The 18,133-nt window shown below is 44.9% G+C and overlaps 2 protein-coding genes across 2 annotated transcripts; one reads left to right on the top strand and one right to left on the bottom strand.

Annotated features, from left to right (window-relative positions):
* The first annotated feature begins 519 nt into the window (after positions 1–519).
* Positions 520–13,281, top strand: TCTN1 (tectonic family member 1). Its single transcript, XM_031059444.1, has 15 exons — positions 520–545; positions 1,352–1,510; positions 3,460–3,590; positions 3,962–4,128; positions 4,541–4,628; positions 5,451–5,560; positions 8,168–8,188; positions 8,599–8,724; positions 9,276–9,401; positions 9,741–9,823; positions 10,171–10,311; positions 10,620–10,776; positions 11,464–11,589; positions 11,922–12,066; positions 12,817–13,281. Exons 1-14 carry the CDS (start codon positions 520–522, stop codon positions 12,063–12,065), a joined length of 1,605 nt encoding a protein of 534 aa, XP_030915304.1. The 3' UTR covers position 12,066; positions 12,817–13,281.
* On the bottom strand, positions 13,282–17,181 carry HVCN1 (hydrogen voltage gated channel 1). Its single transcript, XM_005424030.2, has 5 exons — positions 16,953–17,181; positions 16,386–16,490; positions 15,901–16,132; positions 13,938–14,050; positions 13,282–13,632 (listed from the first exon to the last, which is right to left on the bottom strand). Exons 1-5 carry the CDS (start codon positions 17,145–17,147, stop codon positions 13,567–13,569), a joined length of 711 nt encoding a protein of 236 aa, XP_005424087.1. The 5' UTR covers positions 17,148–17,181; the 3' UTR covers positions 13,282–13,566.
* Positions 17,182–18,133: the final 952 nt, after the last annotated feature.

Consider the following 18,133-nt stretch of genomic DNA (forward strand, 5'->3'; position numbering starts at 1 on the left):
GCACCCCGGGCAGCTGCAGCCGAGGCCGCTCGGAGCCTCCTCAGGAAAGCTCAGCCAGCCCCGGGCAGGCCCCGGGCCCCGGGCACGCTGATCCTGGTACGGACAGCCAGAGCAGGGCATCCCACAGCCCTGAGGGTCCGTGGGGTGCAGGGCAGGGTCTGCTGCCCACCCAGCACTGCTCTGGGCACGGCGGCAGCTCGGACCTGGCACAGGAGTGCCCTGGGTGTCCTTGGAGAGCTCCAGCACAGCCCGGGCTGGATGCACGCTGTGCCCCAAGCGCTGTGGATACATTGTCCTAAAAGCAGAGCTCACGAAGTTTGGTTACTGTGTTCTCAGAAGGTGTTTCCCACTGTATAATTTGCTACACTTTCATGTCACTTTTATATCCTGGTGGTGTTGTCCTCAGCTGAGCTTTCCGTGGGTTACTTGCCACAGGAAAGCCACCCCAGTGCTACCTCCTTAGGGAAAAGGGATTTAAATCCCTAATCTCACAGACATAACCTTGCAATCTAATCATCCATGTTTAAACTTCTCTTGTTTGCAGGGTGAGCTAAGGATCCAGGGCTAAGCTCAGCCAAGAGAACAGTCAGAACTCCAGAGATTCCAGGAAATACCTGGATGCTGTTCAGGTGGTCAGAGAACATCCACAGGGCCACAGGGAAACAGGCAGCAGTCAGAGTGAAATAAAGGAATTAGTTATGAAAATATTCTTTGAATGTCTTTCTTATAAAACACTGGCCTTAATTTTCCTCATTCTGTGCTATTCTTAAGTCTAGATTAATTATAGAACAGCAACTCTGAATAGGATATCTGTTCTTTGGCTTTATAAACTTGAAGACCTCAAAGAGTTTGAAGAATTTGCCAAGTGTATTTTACTGAGCCAGTTTACAGAATTATTAGCAATTACTCTGTCTGTGATTACAATATTTCACAGTACCTAAAAACAGACAGAAAAACCAGTTTCAAAGAAGTCAATTGTGGCTGTTTTGGCACATCAAGAAAACGTATTCCTGAACCCTGAGCCATCCTAAAAACTTGTAAACATCTCTGCTCTTTCAAAATGTTTTATTTTTCTTCCCAATAAGCTGAAACAAGCAGATAAACACACCTTGTTTGTACCTCTTTTTTTTTTTTTCCTCTGCAAGGCTGAGCAGATTTTCACACCTCCAAAATCCCTGTTGGGTTTTGTTTCTCAGGGAACAGTTTTTAGCATGGCTTGGTTTTGTCCCCGTGTTCCAAATAAATTTGCTCAGCAGCAGAAAAGATGGCTTTTAAAAATAACTTCATGAATTTGGAGAGGCCTTTTGACCACTATCAAAACCAGGGCGAGGTGACAAGTGGAAGTGTGCAGTGTCCCCGCTGCAGCTCTCGTTTCACTCTCTGCTGCAGTTGCCAGGCTCTGCGTCTGCGACCTGCTGGTGGCACAGTGCGACACCAACTGCTGCTGTGACCCCGACTGCAGCGCCGAGGACTTCAGCCTCTTCACCACGTGCTCCATTCCTGTGGTCATGTGAGTGCAGAAATAACCAGAAAAGCACAAAATCCTTCTCCATTTGCTGCCTGTCCTCTCCTCTGAGCTGTTCCCTGCTGCCGTCCTTCCCCAGCCAGGCAGAGCAGCAAATCCACTTCCCAGCCAGTTCTCTCCCTTTCGTTCCCTCTTTCCTCCTGTTTCCCTGTGCTCCTCCCTGTGGGGATTTAGGTTTTGCTGCTTTTTGGGGGTCAGAATGATGCATCTTTAGACTTTGATCAATGCAATGTCTGGGAGTTAAGAAAACTGATCCCAAAGGACCAATCTGGCCACTGCTGTAGATCACCAGTTTTTATCAGTAAATTTATCTGTGACCTCTTTGATTACATTTATGATATCAGCTACACACTTAATCAATTCAGAGCTTGTTGAAATGGTGTATTTTTCTGACCTTAATTTTACAAGCCACCATCCCAACCTGCTCCCCCACTGCCACTTCACAAACAATTAAATGTAAAAAAGTAAAGCCAAGAGTTGTTTCTTTGCTATTTAATCTGAAAACACCTTCACCCAATTCCATCTTCTCAAAGAGGAGTTAAGAAAGCTCACTTCAAAATAATAATGTGCAAAAAAATCTCTTGGTGACTTCTCAGAACAATAAGTACAGCTTTTTCAACCCACCTTCTGTATAAATTATGCCAATCTGAGCACGGGGTTTATTCTTGGTGCTTTGGAATTTGAATTAGCAGTCATGCCAGACTGTGGTTTCTTATTGTTCTGGCACACAAAAGACTCCTGCTCCCCATTTATAGATATTTATATGGATCAGAAAGGTCTAATCAACACCCTCCTGAGTGACACTAATTGCCTCAGATGACTGTGCTGCCTTTGTCAACTAGAAATGCCTCAAACGAAATTGTGTTCCTTTGCCCAAATTCTTTTGTGTAAAACATTTATTTTGCATGAAAAGCCAGGGGATTTTCAGTGTCTGCAGGTGTTGTGGGTCTCATTATTTACATCAGAGTTTATCTACATTTGCATATTTGTGTTATTTTGGCTGATCCCAAGGCAGAGGCCGTGAGATCTCTGAAACAGCAGCAGAAGGGTTTGATTTATGGTGGGATCCTATTGGGTTTGATTTATGATGGGATCCTATTAACAAATGACTCACCTCATGGAAGAGCTTAACTCCAGGCTTCAAAATTTCTGAAAGTCATTTCACTTCTCCAGGGCCTGTCCTCAGCTGCTCTGTGCTGCTAAAAACCAGTTTCAGAGGGATCATCAGCTGCTGTTTGTGGCATGTGGGGCACAGCAGAGCTGCCAGGCTCTGAACTGGCACAATCTCACATTCTCCTGCAGCTCTTGATGAGCCCATGGCACAGCCTTGAACACTTCTCCAAGACAGGCTGGGTTATTTCACCTCCTGTTCCTCACTCTGCCATTTCTTTCACATGCATCTCAAGCAGGAATTCTTCCCATTCCTTGCTCAAATTGAATATTATTCCAACATCCACGGAACTGACCTGTTTTCCTGCCCTGACATCCCACTTGGGTTGTAGGAATGAAAGTGCTGCTGAGCTGTGCGTGGCCTCTGGTGCAGCCCTGCATTTTTGGGGTCTCAACTATCTGGATCCCACCCAATTTGACATTTTCTCTCTCATATTGTCCCTGGTTTTCCCTCCCCCAGTCTGTTTCTTACCTTCCTTCATGTTACTGCTCACAGTTTCCTCTGCTGAGTAAAACATGTGGGAGAATTCTCTATTATTTATTATTAAGCACAGAGTATAAAACAATAGGAACCTTTTAAGGATGCATGATTGTTCTACACATTATTAAATTTGTAGAATTTGAATTTGTTAAATTCAGTAATTTCCTAAATTCACTAAATGCTTTTTAATTTTTCTGGTGCTGCCTCAGTAGATTAAAAGAACTTTAAAATCTGATCAACACTAATTTCGAGTGGGTCATTCATTTATTTTGTGTCTTTGCAGAGGTGACAGCCAGCTGTGTAGTCAGAAAGCTGCTGTGTATTCTCTTGATGTTGAAGCAAATCCACCAGAAAGGATATTTAAATTAATTGACCAAGTCAATCCCAGTATTTTCTGCATTCATGCCACAAACTGTAAGTAGAGTTGTAGGCAATGTTAAGCATTGTGGTGTTATTTTTTTGTAAGCTCTTTAGGTACCAGAAAAAACCTAAATTTAAAACTATTTTTATTTTATTAAACCTCTCAGGAAACTGGTAATTCTGCCTGCTCACAGTCCTTATGTTGTGATCCTTTCACTTGCGAAAACATGAAATTAAACATCTGGTACTCTTGGTCTTCTCTGTTGGAAAAAACAAAATAGTTTGGTTTTTGGTTGTTTTTTTTTTTTTTGTAAATAATTTAGCATCCTAAATAAATCACGTTTAAATTTGTCTCATTGTTACTAAGTATTGTTTCTATATCTTTTTTTCCCTTAAATTATCTCCTTCTTTAAATATTTTGTCAGATGAACAAGCCCTGTACCTCAAATCCCCTGAAATCCCAACTGCAGAAAATTTTGATGAGTTGCTTGACAAATTTGGAGGTGCTTCTTTCAGTGCTGAGCCTGACAGCTGGAATTTGGATACAGATGCTCAAAATCCCTCTGAGGCAAATGAAACTTCCAGATATGAGGTAAATTCTCTCTGATTCAATAGGAGGGAAATTATATTTGATGCAATTAGTATTAAATTATTCCAGAAAGAAGAAATCAGCATTGTTTGCATCTGCTTTTAAATAATGCAGTTCTGCTGGAAGAAGCAAAATTGATACTGGTCTTTATCTATAGAAATGTAAAATAAGAAATGTAATGTTTGGTATGTAGTTACTTAAAAAGTGAGCTAGATTTTTAAGATCTTTGAAAAATAAGGCACTTTTTTTTTCTCTGCTATTTTCAGCATAAAGCTGTAGCAGTGGCTGAAAAATTGCTGCACAGAGCATTATTGAGAGATCCTGGGGAAATAAGTACTGCTTTTATTCATATTTGTTGTCAATAAAAACGGGCTGAACCACACCTGTGTACCTGACTGTGGTTTTTATTTGGCAGTATGGGGTTCCTGTCCAGACAGAGGATGCATTTCTGAGGCTGCCAAGTCCTGTTGTCTCTTCTTGGTGCTCTGATGCAAATCCTGCAGGTTGGAGAATTCACTTGAATCCCAATTTTTTGCTTTTTAGTATTCTGCTCTTAGATTAGTCAGTCAGAAAGCTGGCACACTCCCCATGGAGAATTAATCTAAAGGTTCACAAACAGATAATTTTCAAATCACTTCTGTTTCTCTGTTTTGTTTGGTTTTTTAAGACATAGAATGGAAATTGTGTTGCATCTCTATTAAACATTCAAAGTGAGATATGTAAATCCCTGAGAATCTTGGTAAAGGGTTGTTTATCCAACAAGGAAATGTCCTGTTTGGCAAAATTGGTTTAACCAAACAGTACAAGGGTGACACCCTGAGGGAGGAGGGGTTTGCACCAAGCCAGCCTTGCCTTTGCCCAGGGTTCCTCTCACAAGTCAGATTTGCAGACTGAGCTCTGCATTTTAACCTTTCACACAATTTCCTGAAAATCTGCTGAGGTGGAGGTGAAAAAAACCCCACAGCCAAACCCACACCTGCATTTCCCAAACCCCACTGTCACCATTAAATGTGGTCTCATAACAGTCAGGGTGGTGATTACAGGACTGAAGTCTCTTGTGAAAGAAAAAAAAATCTTATGAAGAGATCCAAAAATTAAGTAATTTTCATGAAGCTTTTTCTACTTGTTAAGTAATATTTTTTCTCGTAGCATTTTTTTTTGAGAATAGAAAAAGTTTCATTCTTCAAAGCTCATGTAAAACCTTATCTGCAATAGAGATGACATTTACTTTCAATTTTGCTGGTACTTGTATTGTTTTGCATTTTGCTTTTCATAATTGCTCTTTCACTTCCTCCAGTAATACTTGGTGACTTTTTTTTTCCCAGGGTTTTTAGTAAACCAAGCCACAAAATGCATTCGATCAGTAAGTGTGGAAAAATGTGACAGCATTCAAGCACTTAGCATGTTGTTTTATATCAACTCCAGCATTTTGGCAGTAAGTATGATTTGAAACAGTCATATAGCTGAAATACTCATATTTTATATCTTTTACATCTGCAGAATGAAGTAACTTCTGATTGCTGAGGGATATGGTGTTTTAGTTGGATTTTTAAATTGTGGGTTGGGAAGAAATGTCTCCCTATACAGCAGACTTTTATACAGAAAGCCTTTGGGAATGTTTTTACTTCAAGCTTTGGTAAAAGAAGCATTTACTGTTCTCTTCTTAGCAAAATATAAATAATATAGTCAAAGATAAAGTAAAAAATAATAGTTTTGAAGAGCCAAGGTCGTGGCACTGAGCTAGTGCAGTTTTTTGTTCCTGTGCATGTTCAGGCTTTTCCAAGAAGCCCATTTATCAGAACACATAATTCTAAGAAATTTGCATTTTAAAGAGTTGCTAAAACTTTGTACTGAAAGAAGAACCTGTCAGGTTTCATCCTTTACATCTGCCCCTTTCCTCCAAGCCTCAGTTTTTGATAGTGGGGGCTGACACAGCTTTATTTATGCTCCCAAACAACATGACTGAGAGCAGGTTTCTTTGGATCCTGCCTGCTAAAACCCAGTCTGGGGTTATTTTTCAAAGCTTTGCCTGCTTTTCCATCCCTTTCTGACCTGGGGGATGATGTCTTCTGTACAAATAAATCCCCTGTAAGGATATTCAGGAAGACAAAGAAATCACTCATGAAAAAAATGAAATTAAAATGCATCATACCTTAACCTGATGGCTCCTTCCAGAAGCTGAAGGTTGTAAAGAAACAGCAACCTCTTCATCATTACAATTATTTTAATTTATGTAATTATTTAAATTCATTTAATTAGCAGTGAGTAACTGCTTAAAGACCCCTTCCAGGCTGCTCACAGATTCCAAAGCTCCCAAAAGCAAGGAAAGCCCACTAAGCACTTCACACTCTCACAGATGGGATCATTCTCCTGCTCCTTCAGGATCTCATTGAAATCAGCCAAGGATTGCTCCCAAATGTTGGCTTTTGATCCTCCTGCTGTGGAAGAAGTGGAGAAAACTCTGCCTCAGAAGGGCTTTGAGTGTCTCCATGTCCTCCCAAAATTAGTTCTCGTTGGCTGCAGGACCAGAAAAGAGCAAGAGCGGCTCAGCCTGGGCTCCAGCAGCTGAGTGGGTTTGATTTAAAGATGAATTCCCTTTCCTGGCTGGAAAATCCATAACCCCTTATCCCTGTGCTGCTTGCCAAGGCAATGGCTGAGCTTGGGAGGGGTCAGAGCTCTGCCCAGAGCGCGCTGGGTGTCAGGAGGGATCAGCTGCAGGAACTGGAGGAGGCTGAGAAGCTGCTGGAGATGCTCTGTGGGAAGGTTCCCTTAGAAAAGGGAGCTGGAGGTGGGATGTGACAACAGGAAGGTGATGGCATTGGGGACAGGGTGGCCACAGGGCCGAGCAGGAGCCCTCCCAGTGCCAGCAGGTGGAGCTGCTGGCAAAAAAAACGGCAAACCAGTAACGGAGGGAGCCTTACTGGGAGCACTGGGACAGCGGCTCCTGCAGAACACCCCATCCCAGGATCCCACCCTCCCTGTCTGCACGGGCAGCTGAGTGAGAACAACGTTTTGGGAATTGCTGCAGATAAACTCTGCCCTCTGCCCCAGCCTGACCAGCAGATCCAAGGAGTGCTGGGGATGTCCCAGCAGGATCCTCACACTGGAGCTTCACACACACCCTGGTCCGGGAGTGCGGAGCTGCCAAAGCAATGAGCTGGTCCTGCCTTTGCTGCCTGGGGGAGCTGAGGCAGCAGCGTGGCTGCAGTGCTCTCTGAGTGACCTCCAGACACACCATCCATCAGCCCAGCCATGATAAACAGAACTTCAGGAGTGGTGCTCACTCCTCCTAGCCCTGTTCCCTGAAGGATGAGTCTAATCTTTACAGAGACTTTTATTCATCCAGCTCATTCTGATGGCTGGGCTGTACCTTGGGATGATGAATGTGTGACAAACTGTACCTGCAGCACCTTCAGGTCTGCAGCTCCCAGGAATGTGTTCCCTGCTGGGACAGGAGATGAGTCACTGCTCTCAGTATCCCATCATAATTCTGCAGAATTGCTTCATGATCAGAGTCCAATCCTTGGTCCCTTCCCAAAGATGTGACTCAAACATTCATTGGAAAGTCAGAAAAGTAAAACCTTTGACAAAATGGTGCTCCATGGGAGTATTTTTACCTGATTGATGACCTTGGTCTGACATTTCTGCCTTTCCATTAAATATTTTTGGTGGAAATTTTTCAGTGGGGCAACTGTATAACAAGAGAGGTACTTGCTTCTCTTCTGTTGTTTTAGAGACCATGAAACTATGGAATAGGACATCAAAAGCTCTCCATTGCTTTGGGAAGCACAGCCTGGCAGGTTTCCTAAACTGGTGGTCTCTGAATAATTCTAAAAGTCAGAAGAAGGAGGGGAGTGGATTGTGGCAGTTCTTTTCACACTTCCTGGATACTCTGGTTTATATCCAATTAAGTCCATAACATAAAAGTTATTGTTATGAGAAAGAGTTAAATAGACAAAGCCTTACCTGCTTTACTTGACTGCTACATGCAATAGGTCAGATCTTTGCTACTGCTTTAATTTGTCCTTTTATTCTCCCTCAGGTGCCCAAATCAAGTCAGATGGTAAGTATCCTTCTAAATTACTTGGAAGAGCTGTGGGCAAAATTCTTATTAAGTTATAGTCAGTGTGAACTTTTCATTGATTGATCAAACCTTTACATTTAAAAAATTAAATCATTTGCTATCAGTAATGATACTTAGCAACTCCAAGATAAAATGCTGCCTGCAAACATTGAAGCCTGACACATTCCTCTCATACAAAACTCCCTCTTTTCAAGAAAATCTCTTTTTTTATTTAAACCCAGACCCTTTGGTTGAGCTTCAGCAGCACTTGTCACACAGCAGTTGTTCAGAGAATTACTGCATGCTGTTGCTGTGGAACAGAACCCAGAAAGGTCACAAATATAATAACACAGAAAGAGCCAAGATTAATTATACCCAGTGTTCAGAGCTGACATGAGTCTGTTTTTCAGGTGAATATTACTGTCCAGTCCATAGTTGTCCAGTCTGTGAATGGAATGAGGACTTTACTGAGCAGCAGTGAAGTCCTGAGGCTCCCAATGGTTTTGGATGGACTGTGCATCAATGCAGTGCTTGGGGTAGGTCTGGCAGCCTTTTCCCCCTCAGAGCTGATGGAAAGCATCAAATCACTTCTGATTCCCAAACTGCAAAGCTGTCAGGAGGCCTTACAGCTTCCATATATTGTGGCATCTCCAAAGTAAATGTCACGGGAGAAGCTGAACTGATTTTGGGTAAAAGGGAGTGTTTTGCAACAAAATAATAACTCTGTGCAATATAACATGGAGCCAGGCTGAAATCCTGGTGTTACTTCTGTGTAGGGGGCAAAACAGGCAATGACATGAGTTTGGAATTTACTTTATGCTTGGGAGAAAATTATTTCAGGGGCACTAATCACAGAGAGAGGAATAGGTGCTGTACATCATCTTTTAATTTTAAAGTTGTGTCTGTGCTTAAGTTTATCAAGAAGTCAGTTGTGAAGAGGCTCCAGCCTCTAGAGGATAAAATCCATCCCCACCCTGGAGCTGAGTTTTTTAAGCAAAGAAGAAAGAAAACACTTGCATGGTTAAATTTTTTTCTAGTTTCTCTTATGTATTTATTCAAATTAATATCTAAAATGTTTAATTTTCAGGTGAATTATCACATTACCCACACAGACACAGGAGAAATAATAGAAGCAGCTGCTGCTTTTGTCTTGGGGGCAATTAGCAGAGAAGCACTTTCAATAGAGCAGAGCTTTGAAATCAGCTTCACTCAGGTAACTGTGGAGATGTCATGGGTGACTTGGTAAAAGACATTTAATTACAAAACTTATTAAACTTGAATCAGAACAATTGTTAGCAGCAAGGTAAAGCAGAACTTGCCCTGGATGCCCAGATGAGGCAGCATTTCAGAGCTGGGCAATGGAGGCCTCCAAAATCCGTCACATTTACAAGTCCCAGCTTGTGACTATAACAGAGAAAGCAAAGCCTTACTTACAGTTTTGTCCTCATCATTCAAGGCAGGTCATAATCCTAAAATAACTGAAATATTTCTGTGTTTTCCAACCACTTCAGGAAAGTGCAGGATAAGAACTAATGCTCTGTTTGCATTGCAGGAAAACACACAGCCAGTTCCTCTCAGTGGCAATCCTGGTTATGTTGTTGGGCTGCCTGTCAGAGCAGGATTCCAGCCTCAAGGATATCCTTCCCCTGCTGCATTTCTGTTTGCTTCACTTGCTCTGGTCCATCCTCACAAACCCTTTCTAGCACGGACATCTATGAAATACATCTGTTCTCTGCCAAAAATAAAAATGTGCTTTTCTGGCTGTGCTTGAGGAGGGAATGACTCAGTCCTGACTGCAATCTCCTGGGACTGTGTACTGAGGTACATTTAGGCCTCCATTGCACACCCTGGTGCTTTTTCACACTGGGAGAAGAATCTTGAGCCATTATAGCATTTGCAGCTATATTTTAAGGATATGATTAAGAATTCTTTTTTTGTCACAATATCCATCAAGCATTGAATTTCCCTTAACTGTGTGTTACATCTGGCATCATTCAGAGTAGTAACAAACACAGCCAGCTCACCATTCTGCACAGCACATCCACCCAGGACTGCCTGGCAGCACAGGGAGCCAGAGCCCCAGTATTATTTGGTTATAACATGATATCAGGCTGTAAGTTACGGTAAGAAATTATTATTTTTTTTTTTTAATTTAATGCTTTTAACCCTCTGACAACCCTTTCCCTTAGGCTCTGTTCAGGTCCTGGGCCATTTATACAGCTGGAGGAATACTGAGAATGGAGTATTTAATTATAAAAAATGTCATTTAATTAACAATGGTCTTTCTCTTGGAAAGATTGTGTACATTAGCAACTGTAGCCAGAAGGCTTGAACAGAGCAGAGAGCAAGGAGGAATGATGACTGTGCCAAACCAATGGATTTTGCTGTAACTCATCTTTTTTTTTGTTTGTTTTTTTTTTTTTTCTGGAAGAATTACAGCAGCTATGAAATGCCAGCCTTTGGCTCAGACCCTCCTTGATGTGCTGAAGGGCCAAAGCTTTCCTGAGTACGTGGCCTCATTTGGGAATTCTCAAGCCCAGGATGTGCTTGACTGGGTGCCAATAGCTCAGCTCCACATCTCAGAACAGGTGAAGTTCAACCACTTCCACCTCTCCACCCTCACGAGATCTGTGCCTGCCTGAGCTGCAGCATCAGCTCAGCTTCACACCCTAAAAATGCAGGAACCAACTGGAGGAGAAAATGGGGCTGGGAATGCAGAAATAAGCTGGAAGAAACTAATGGAATATTCACAGAGGGTTTCATTCTTGCTGTAGAAGTTATATTTAATCAAGTTGGTATCCAGGCACCTCAGCTGTGGATCAGGGCAAAATATTGGGTAGAAAATGAGTGGTTTAAACACAGGTTGGAATGTTGTTCTTCTAAGGATGAAGCACCAGAAGTGACAGAGGGAAGGAACAGAATCAGGGTTTCCCCTCTTACTCCAGGCCAGGGGAAGAGAGAGAGAAGCACAATATAAGATTGTGGATGGTCTCTTGCATTCTTCTGCAACTAAAGAGTGAATGGTTTCTGTAACCAGAAGTGTGAGAGTTCAAGGAGAAATGCATAACAATATTTAACATTGTAGCCTTCAAAATTCTGCCCTGGCAGAGTTGAGGATTTTGTCCTGCCCAGCAACAGTGCAGGGTCCATCTGCTCTGGTAACCTCCTCAGTGAGCTTTGTGGGGACATTCTAACCTTTTAACAACATGAATAATTAATTACTGTGATGGTTTCTGCATAAGGCAGACAATGAGATGATTTCTCACACTTTGCAGAGCTCATGCCAAATACCTGTGTCACTGGGAATAGAAGTGAAGTGGACGAAATATGGATCCCTGGTCAATCCACAAGCCAGGATAGTGAATGTTACAGCCACAATCACTAGCACCACACTGAAGCAGGTATGTAATTAAATTACAGGATTCAAGATAAAACAAGTGGCTTGTTTTCCTTGGGTATCAGCTGTGTGACAATGACCCAGATAATCTCATTATCTAAAGGCAGCACTTCACATTAGAATGTATTTACACCCAGCAGTTCTCTTCCAGCTCAAACACAGCTGTGGGCTCCTTGCCAAAACACACTTCAATAAAAATCTATATAGCATTTATGGAAAGAAACATGGAACTATGTAGAAAAAAAAAAGGCTTTTTAGCAAATATAACCCAGACCAAATTAAATGATTGTACAAATAGAAAACTGAAGCTAAGTCCTGTTTGTATTTTCATTGCAGCTTCCCTCAGGAAGGGAAAGGATTATTCCTATAACAAGTTCTGTGGTTTTCACTGACATTTCTTCACCTGCAGAGCCAAGCTACAAAGCTTGGCCCACCATTAACATCAAGTTACCCTTTGACTTTTTCTATCCTTTTGTCTAAGGTAAGTATGCATAAAAAACCCCCATATTTCTGCTTTATCTTATTTTAGTCCATTGTTTATCCTGTGACTATGATAGGCCATCACTTTTTTCTAAGTTGTAGATACTGGGCTAAATTTGGCCAAGAGAGGAAGGGTGAGACCTTGAGAGTGTTCTCAGAAGGTTTAGGGTGAAGAAACCCCCATGAAGTGGAAAGTACCCAATTATAACTGTGCAGAGAGGACAAAGGTTGCAGTTTGAACTTGCTGGTGGCTCTGGCCCAGCCCCAGCCTGGCCAACAGAGGCAGGAGGGGAAGGGAAGAGCACAGGGACACACAGGGAAAGCAAGCTCATTATCCCACAACAGAAGAGCTAAATTGCTAATTAAACTCATCATGTGCTATTAGATAAGGCCTCTGCTTTATCTCCTTGCATAGATGAATAAGCCACATATTTCTGGCTATTTTTCCCACACCACTAATTAATTACCTTTTGTAAAAAAACTGAACAGTTGAGTTGTGGTTTCAGTGACCCCTCCAGCTGAGTGGGGCTGAAATTCATTGGAGGCACCTGCTGCAGTCACCATCTCTCAGAATTCCCACTTCTTAAATCTCACTCTTCAGCTCTCAAACAGCCTCTCCACAGGGACACTCTGGTACCTCAAAAAATTCAAACACCAGCCTGGCCCTTTAGAATTTGCTTTTTTATGGCTTTTCTGGAGTCTGACTGTTCCCAGCAGTGCACTCACCTACATCTGTTCTTACACCTTACAGTTCTTTTGATCCATGGATTTATGAGCTGTGGGAACAAAGAACTTTGCAGCCCCATGGGCTGTGAGGGAACAGGAGTGAAAAGGGAAGAAGAGATGAGGGAATGCAGAATCAGAAGTGGGATCTGCTGCTGGAACAAGGCATTGTTTGACGTAAGATGGCACATGTTTGCCTCTATTTTGGGGCTGATTTCTTTGTCAGGGAAAGGAGTGGTGTGTTGGTGTTTTGAAATGAATGTTATATAAATAACAAAGTGGAACAAGCAGCAACAGAAATGAGGAAACTACCAACAGTATGAAAAGAATGGTTGGCAAAGAGATGTATTGATGATGAACAGGCAGCTGGTGGAGAAGAAATTACCTTTTCAGCCTGGGTTGTTATCATTTGTACTGCAAGTTTGCTGCAAATAAAGAATATTATCACAGAAAAAAAAAATTATTTTAAATAAGTAGTACTTTTCTGGATGTATAGCTTGTAAAGATGTGTCTTTATTAAATTATTTTTCAGTTTTGACTGTACAACTGTACAAGAATGGAAAAAAACTTACTGTTTACAAGGACTGTGTGTGATTAATTTTCCAGTAGAACTATTTTTACCATCCCAATGTCTGATCAAAGCAGGGTCAAATAGAAAATGTTTATAGAAAACACAATACAAGAGGAAGCAAAGAGACAGAAAAACCTTTCAGGTCAAGCTGGCAGATTCCAACATTGCAATCTTCAAGCAGAATTCCCACCTTGGAAAACTGGCCTCCTATTTTTGCTGGCTGAGGAGTCCATGCTGTTTCAATATGTTATTCAGCCTCTCGATTTCTTGCTCCTGCAGGAGACAAAATTCAAATCATGAACAGCCTGCAAGCAACTTCCAAGGTTCCCACAGAACTTCCCACTGCTATAATGTATCTCCTGCTGCAGGAAAACAGCACAACCTGGCCAGAAGAAGTAGGACAGAGGTAGGGACATCATTCCTCTGAGGAGGAGCAGCCCAGGGAGGCACGGGCAGGGCTGTGCTGCTTCAGCCCAGCTCACCCCACACTTTCCCATGAGGAAACCAAGCCAGCAGTGCCAACCTTGCACAAGGATCACCATTAGCAGGTAAACCCAAATTAAAAGTGTTTTTTTTACCTTCTCCAAACAGCTGTGTTCCAGTTGTTCCACCCTTGTGGCAAGTTTCAGGTTTGCTTGCTTTAACTTGGACAGTTGTTGCTCTGAGCGGGTCTTCACCGATAAAATGATTCCTGTGGAACAATTCACAGGGGGTTTGCTTTACATTGTAAAACAGCCACGAGCAGGAGCTCACAGCACACAGGCTCTGTGCTCAAGGAGTTAAACGTGTTCCTCTCCAGCTCAGCTTCTGTCATCTTCAACCACCCTTCCCAAGTGCTTTTCTTAATGAGGAAGGGTTTTAAATCAGCCACCGGAGGGATTCGGATACCGATACTCTGCTGGGGAGAGGCAGCCCAGGCTCAGAGCTGAATTAATCACTCTGACTGTCACTCAATTCCTGAATTTGCTCCCTTGGCAGAGCCCTGGGGTGCAGCTGGGGCAGCTCTGCTGTGTTTTAGCAGTTTTAGGTGTGACAGCAGAGCAAGGCCTGGGCCACAGGGCTCCTCCAGCCCCTGGGCCGATCACTCCAGCCTGGTGGAACAGGACCTGGCACATCCTCAGGTCCACAGGGCTGTGGCTTCGCCTTGCTCAGCTGCAGTGAGAGCAGGCAGTGTCTCCTCATAGCAGAGGTGTCACTTCTCTATAAGCACCATTAGGTGATCCCATGTCAACTCAGCCCCCACACTGAAGGCATTTTCTTCCCACAAAGATAAAACAAAGCAGTTCGATGAGAGCTTGAAGAACATCACGTTCTCCCTCCTGCCACAGCTCCTCTGGGTCATGGCTGATTCCAGGGCTCCAGGCTCCCCTGGATCACGGCTGATTCCAGTGCTCCAGGCACCTGTCTGGGCTCTGGGGGTTCAGTTCTCCGAGGACAAAGCAGCGCTGCTGCTCGTTTGCATTGATAACATCGACAGGAACTGTGCCCGGGCACTGACACCCAACACCCCAGCGTGGGGCAGATTCCCTGTGTCCCTTTTTGCTGCAAACAGGTGGACATTGCATAAAGCTTGGCAGGGAGCCTGGAGCACCCGAGGATGAGGGGATTTACCCATAATTGCAGTCCCGGCTTTCTGCTGTGCTGTGAGGCTGCTGTGGCTCCCACAGCCCCACACAAATCCGGTTTCTCTCTGACTTTCACTCTGAACTAAGGAAAGCCACAAGCTGCTCTCACATCTCTCTTCTCTCTGGCTGAAGCTGCCGACCAGGCACCTTCTCCCCATTGAAAAGGGCTGAGAGCAATGGGCACAGCCCCAGCAATCCCCTCTTCTGATCCCAGCTGTGTCAAATATGGAATACCCATCAAAAGTGACACAGGACAGAGCTTGAGCTGAGGTTTCATGCAGAAATTTGAAATCGTTCATTGCCATATTCTTTGGAATCCCAACATTCCTTCCTCAAGAAGAAAGAAAATGTTTGCAGCTATGCTTGTTTCAGCTATATCCAAATTTACATCTATTTGCAACAGTTACAGCAGTAAAATCACTAAAGCCTGATTTGGGGACATTTTCTATTTCTCTTTTTATGGCAAGGCCTTTGAATTAAAGGAAGAAAGATCTAGAGTAAGATCAGGACATTCCCTGCAGCATCCCTGGAGGGGATAATGGAGCCATAGCAGAACAGAGCATTAAAACCTACTCTGCTGTAGCAGCAAATTCAGGGAGACAGGGGCTCCCCTGACAAAAGGATCCTACAATGGAAATTCAGAACATGAGCCATCCCTCTCCAGGAGAGGGGTACAGGAACAGATTAGGGTTTTTTTTAGGGGGGATGTGCCTGGCTGCCGTGCACCTGAGGCATCACACCAACACAAGCAGCAGACTGTCGCTGCTCCAAAGAAATCGCAGGCTGATTAAAGTTCCACACAGGCAGAACTCTGAGTTTGCTGGAAGAGCAAAACCCCTGGGGTTGGGTTTGAGGAAGGAACAAAGCCCAGATAATTCAGGGAAGTTTGGCAAATGCAGCCCAGCCCTGCACCCACCGTTGATGATCCGGGCCACCCTCCAGAGGCGCAGGAGGATCAGGAGCCCCACAGCCTCGAACTCGTGCTCGCGGAAGATGAGGACGATGTCGAGGATGAAGGACACGATGACAACGATCCCATCCAGCACCTCAAACTTGTGGTGGAAGAACTCCCGGCGGTAGACAAAGACTTTAAACCCCACCTCAACCAGGAAGATGGTTAAAATGGACAGGGAGAGGTAGTGGAAAACCTGGGAAAGAGCACAAGTATAAGGCAGGAAGCCCTGCAGAGTGCACACAGGCAGACCAGGCTGGAAAGCCTCTACTGCTTGAGGGCTCCTCTGGTTTGGCTCTGCAGGGAGAAGGGCTCAGGACTTTTCTTCCACAACCACCAGCTCAGCAAGGCTGGAAGTCCAGGTCCTGCCTTGCCCAGCCTATCCAGGGGGCTTTGAGACACCAAAGGGAGGGAATTGCTGTTCATGTTGACACTTTCCCACATTTTACCTTTGGGGTTATATTATATCTGTCTGGATGGATGATTTTCAAATCCATAAGCAATTCCCCGAGAACCAACAAGGCATCCAGGATCACCAAGCAGACAACCCCAATCTGTTGGAGGAGAAAAACCAACATGAATCGCATGCCAGCACAGAGGAGCAAGAGGAGCCAACGTAGCCCTTCAGACAAACACACCCTGATGCCCACAGTCCTGATTTGGCTGGTTGTGTTTCATGGAGATTTCCATTGCTCCCACTCCTGCTGCCCCGAATGGTGGGTTATTCCGCATGGAACCACCTGCCTCCCCACTAGACCTCGCTTGGCGTGGGGGGCTCGGGGAGCAGGAGGAGAGCACGTGCCAGAGCCATGGTGATTGTGCACTGGGGCTTGTCTCCTCCCAGGGGACATCCGCACCTGCAGCAGAGTTGCTCTATTCTGACAGGACAGCTCAGCTCAGCAGCAGCTGCTGCTCTTTGCACTGTGGGGTTCATGACCTCAGTGCTCTCCCTGAGCTCTGTCCCATAGCAGCTCTGCTGTCACAAGTGCCCTCGGCCTGGGTTTGTCCTGCCTCACCTGAAACCTGTGAGAGCTGAAGAGCTTTTTCATCATGTACTGGAAGGAGATGTGTCTCCTGGGGGGCTCCAGCTTGATCTCTCCATCTGGCTGCTTCTCCCCAGCCTCCTCCTCCTCCTCCCATTTCCGATAGTCGTTGCTCCATTGCACGGGGTCATCGCCCACCACCGTGAAGTGCTTCAGGTACCTGGACATGGCTCTGGATCAAGCTGGCATCACCCTGCCAACTTCTGAGGGACAAGAGCAGAGTGTCACCTCCCGGTTTGGGGCTGGCCAAGGATGCCAAATCTTGCTTTTTTCACCCAGTGAGGGTGACAAGAGCATGACATTCCGACACAGCTGGCTGACGGGAAGTTGCTTCATGGTGATACCGCTGGTTTTGCATCACCTCCCCTGGCACCACGCGGAGCCCCTGCTGCCTTCCCAGTTCTGTTTGCGCCCCGCTGTGCTGCTCTACAACAAGGAACTTCCTCACAAGATATTTCCAAACTTCTCCAAACAAAGCATTGATTACAGGAGCAAAAAGCTCCAGCCCTTATCTGGCACCTCGTGATGGAGGTGGGGGCAGCCGCCCTTGTGTTTCTAACACTGATCCAGGGAAGCTGTTGGTCGAGCTGACCCCAGCATCCTCACCCTCCAGCCACACTGCCAAGATGAGGAACAGCCATAATTTCCCTCCATTAACACCAATGACACCCTGTCATCTCAGCCTTTGCAGGCAAATTAAGCAGGTGATGCTCACATTCCAACCTGGCAGGTGGGTGACATTGTCCTCACCATCTCTGTCCAGAGCTGACCTCGCCCTTGGGCATCCCGGCTTCAGCCCATCCCTGTGGGTACCCAGCAAGGGGCAGGACCATCAAACCAAACTCCAGATGAAGGCCACGCTCCAGCAATGAAAACCATATGAGTGAAACTCTGAGTTGGCTGGAAGAGCAGACCCGAGGGCCTCCAGATGGGCTGCGTGGCTGGCTGCAGGAGAGGCTCTGCTGTTCTTATCACAACCCCGCCAGCCTCCCTTCCTCTTTGGGCAGCCCCGCAGCCTTGGCCCACAAACCCTTCGAGATCCGCTCCTGCCGCCAGCACGCCCTCATCCCGCTCTGCGGGCACCCGTCCTTGTCAGAGCCTCCGGGGAACTCAGCACCAGCCTCCCCTGGCCCGCCCGTGCCCCCGGGCTGCTC

This window comes from Geospiza fortis, unplaced genomic scaffold (assembly GCF_000277835.1).
Source record: "Geospiza fortis unplaced genomic scaffold, GeoFor_1.0 scaffold145, whole genome shotgun sequence".
NCBI classification, from domain to species: domain Eukaryota; kingdom Metazoa; phylum Chordata; class Aves; order Passeriformes; family Thraupidae; genus Geospiza; species Geospiza fortis.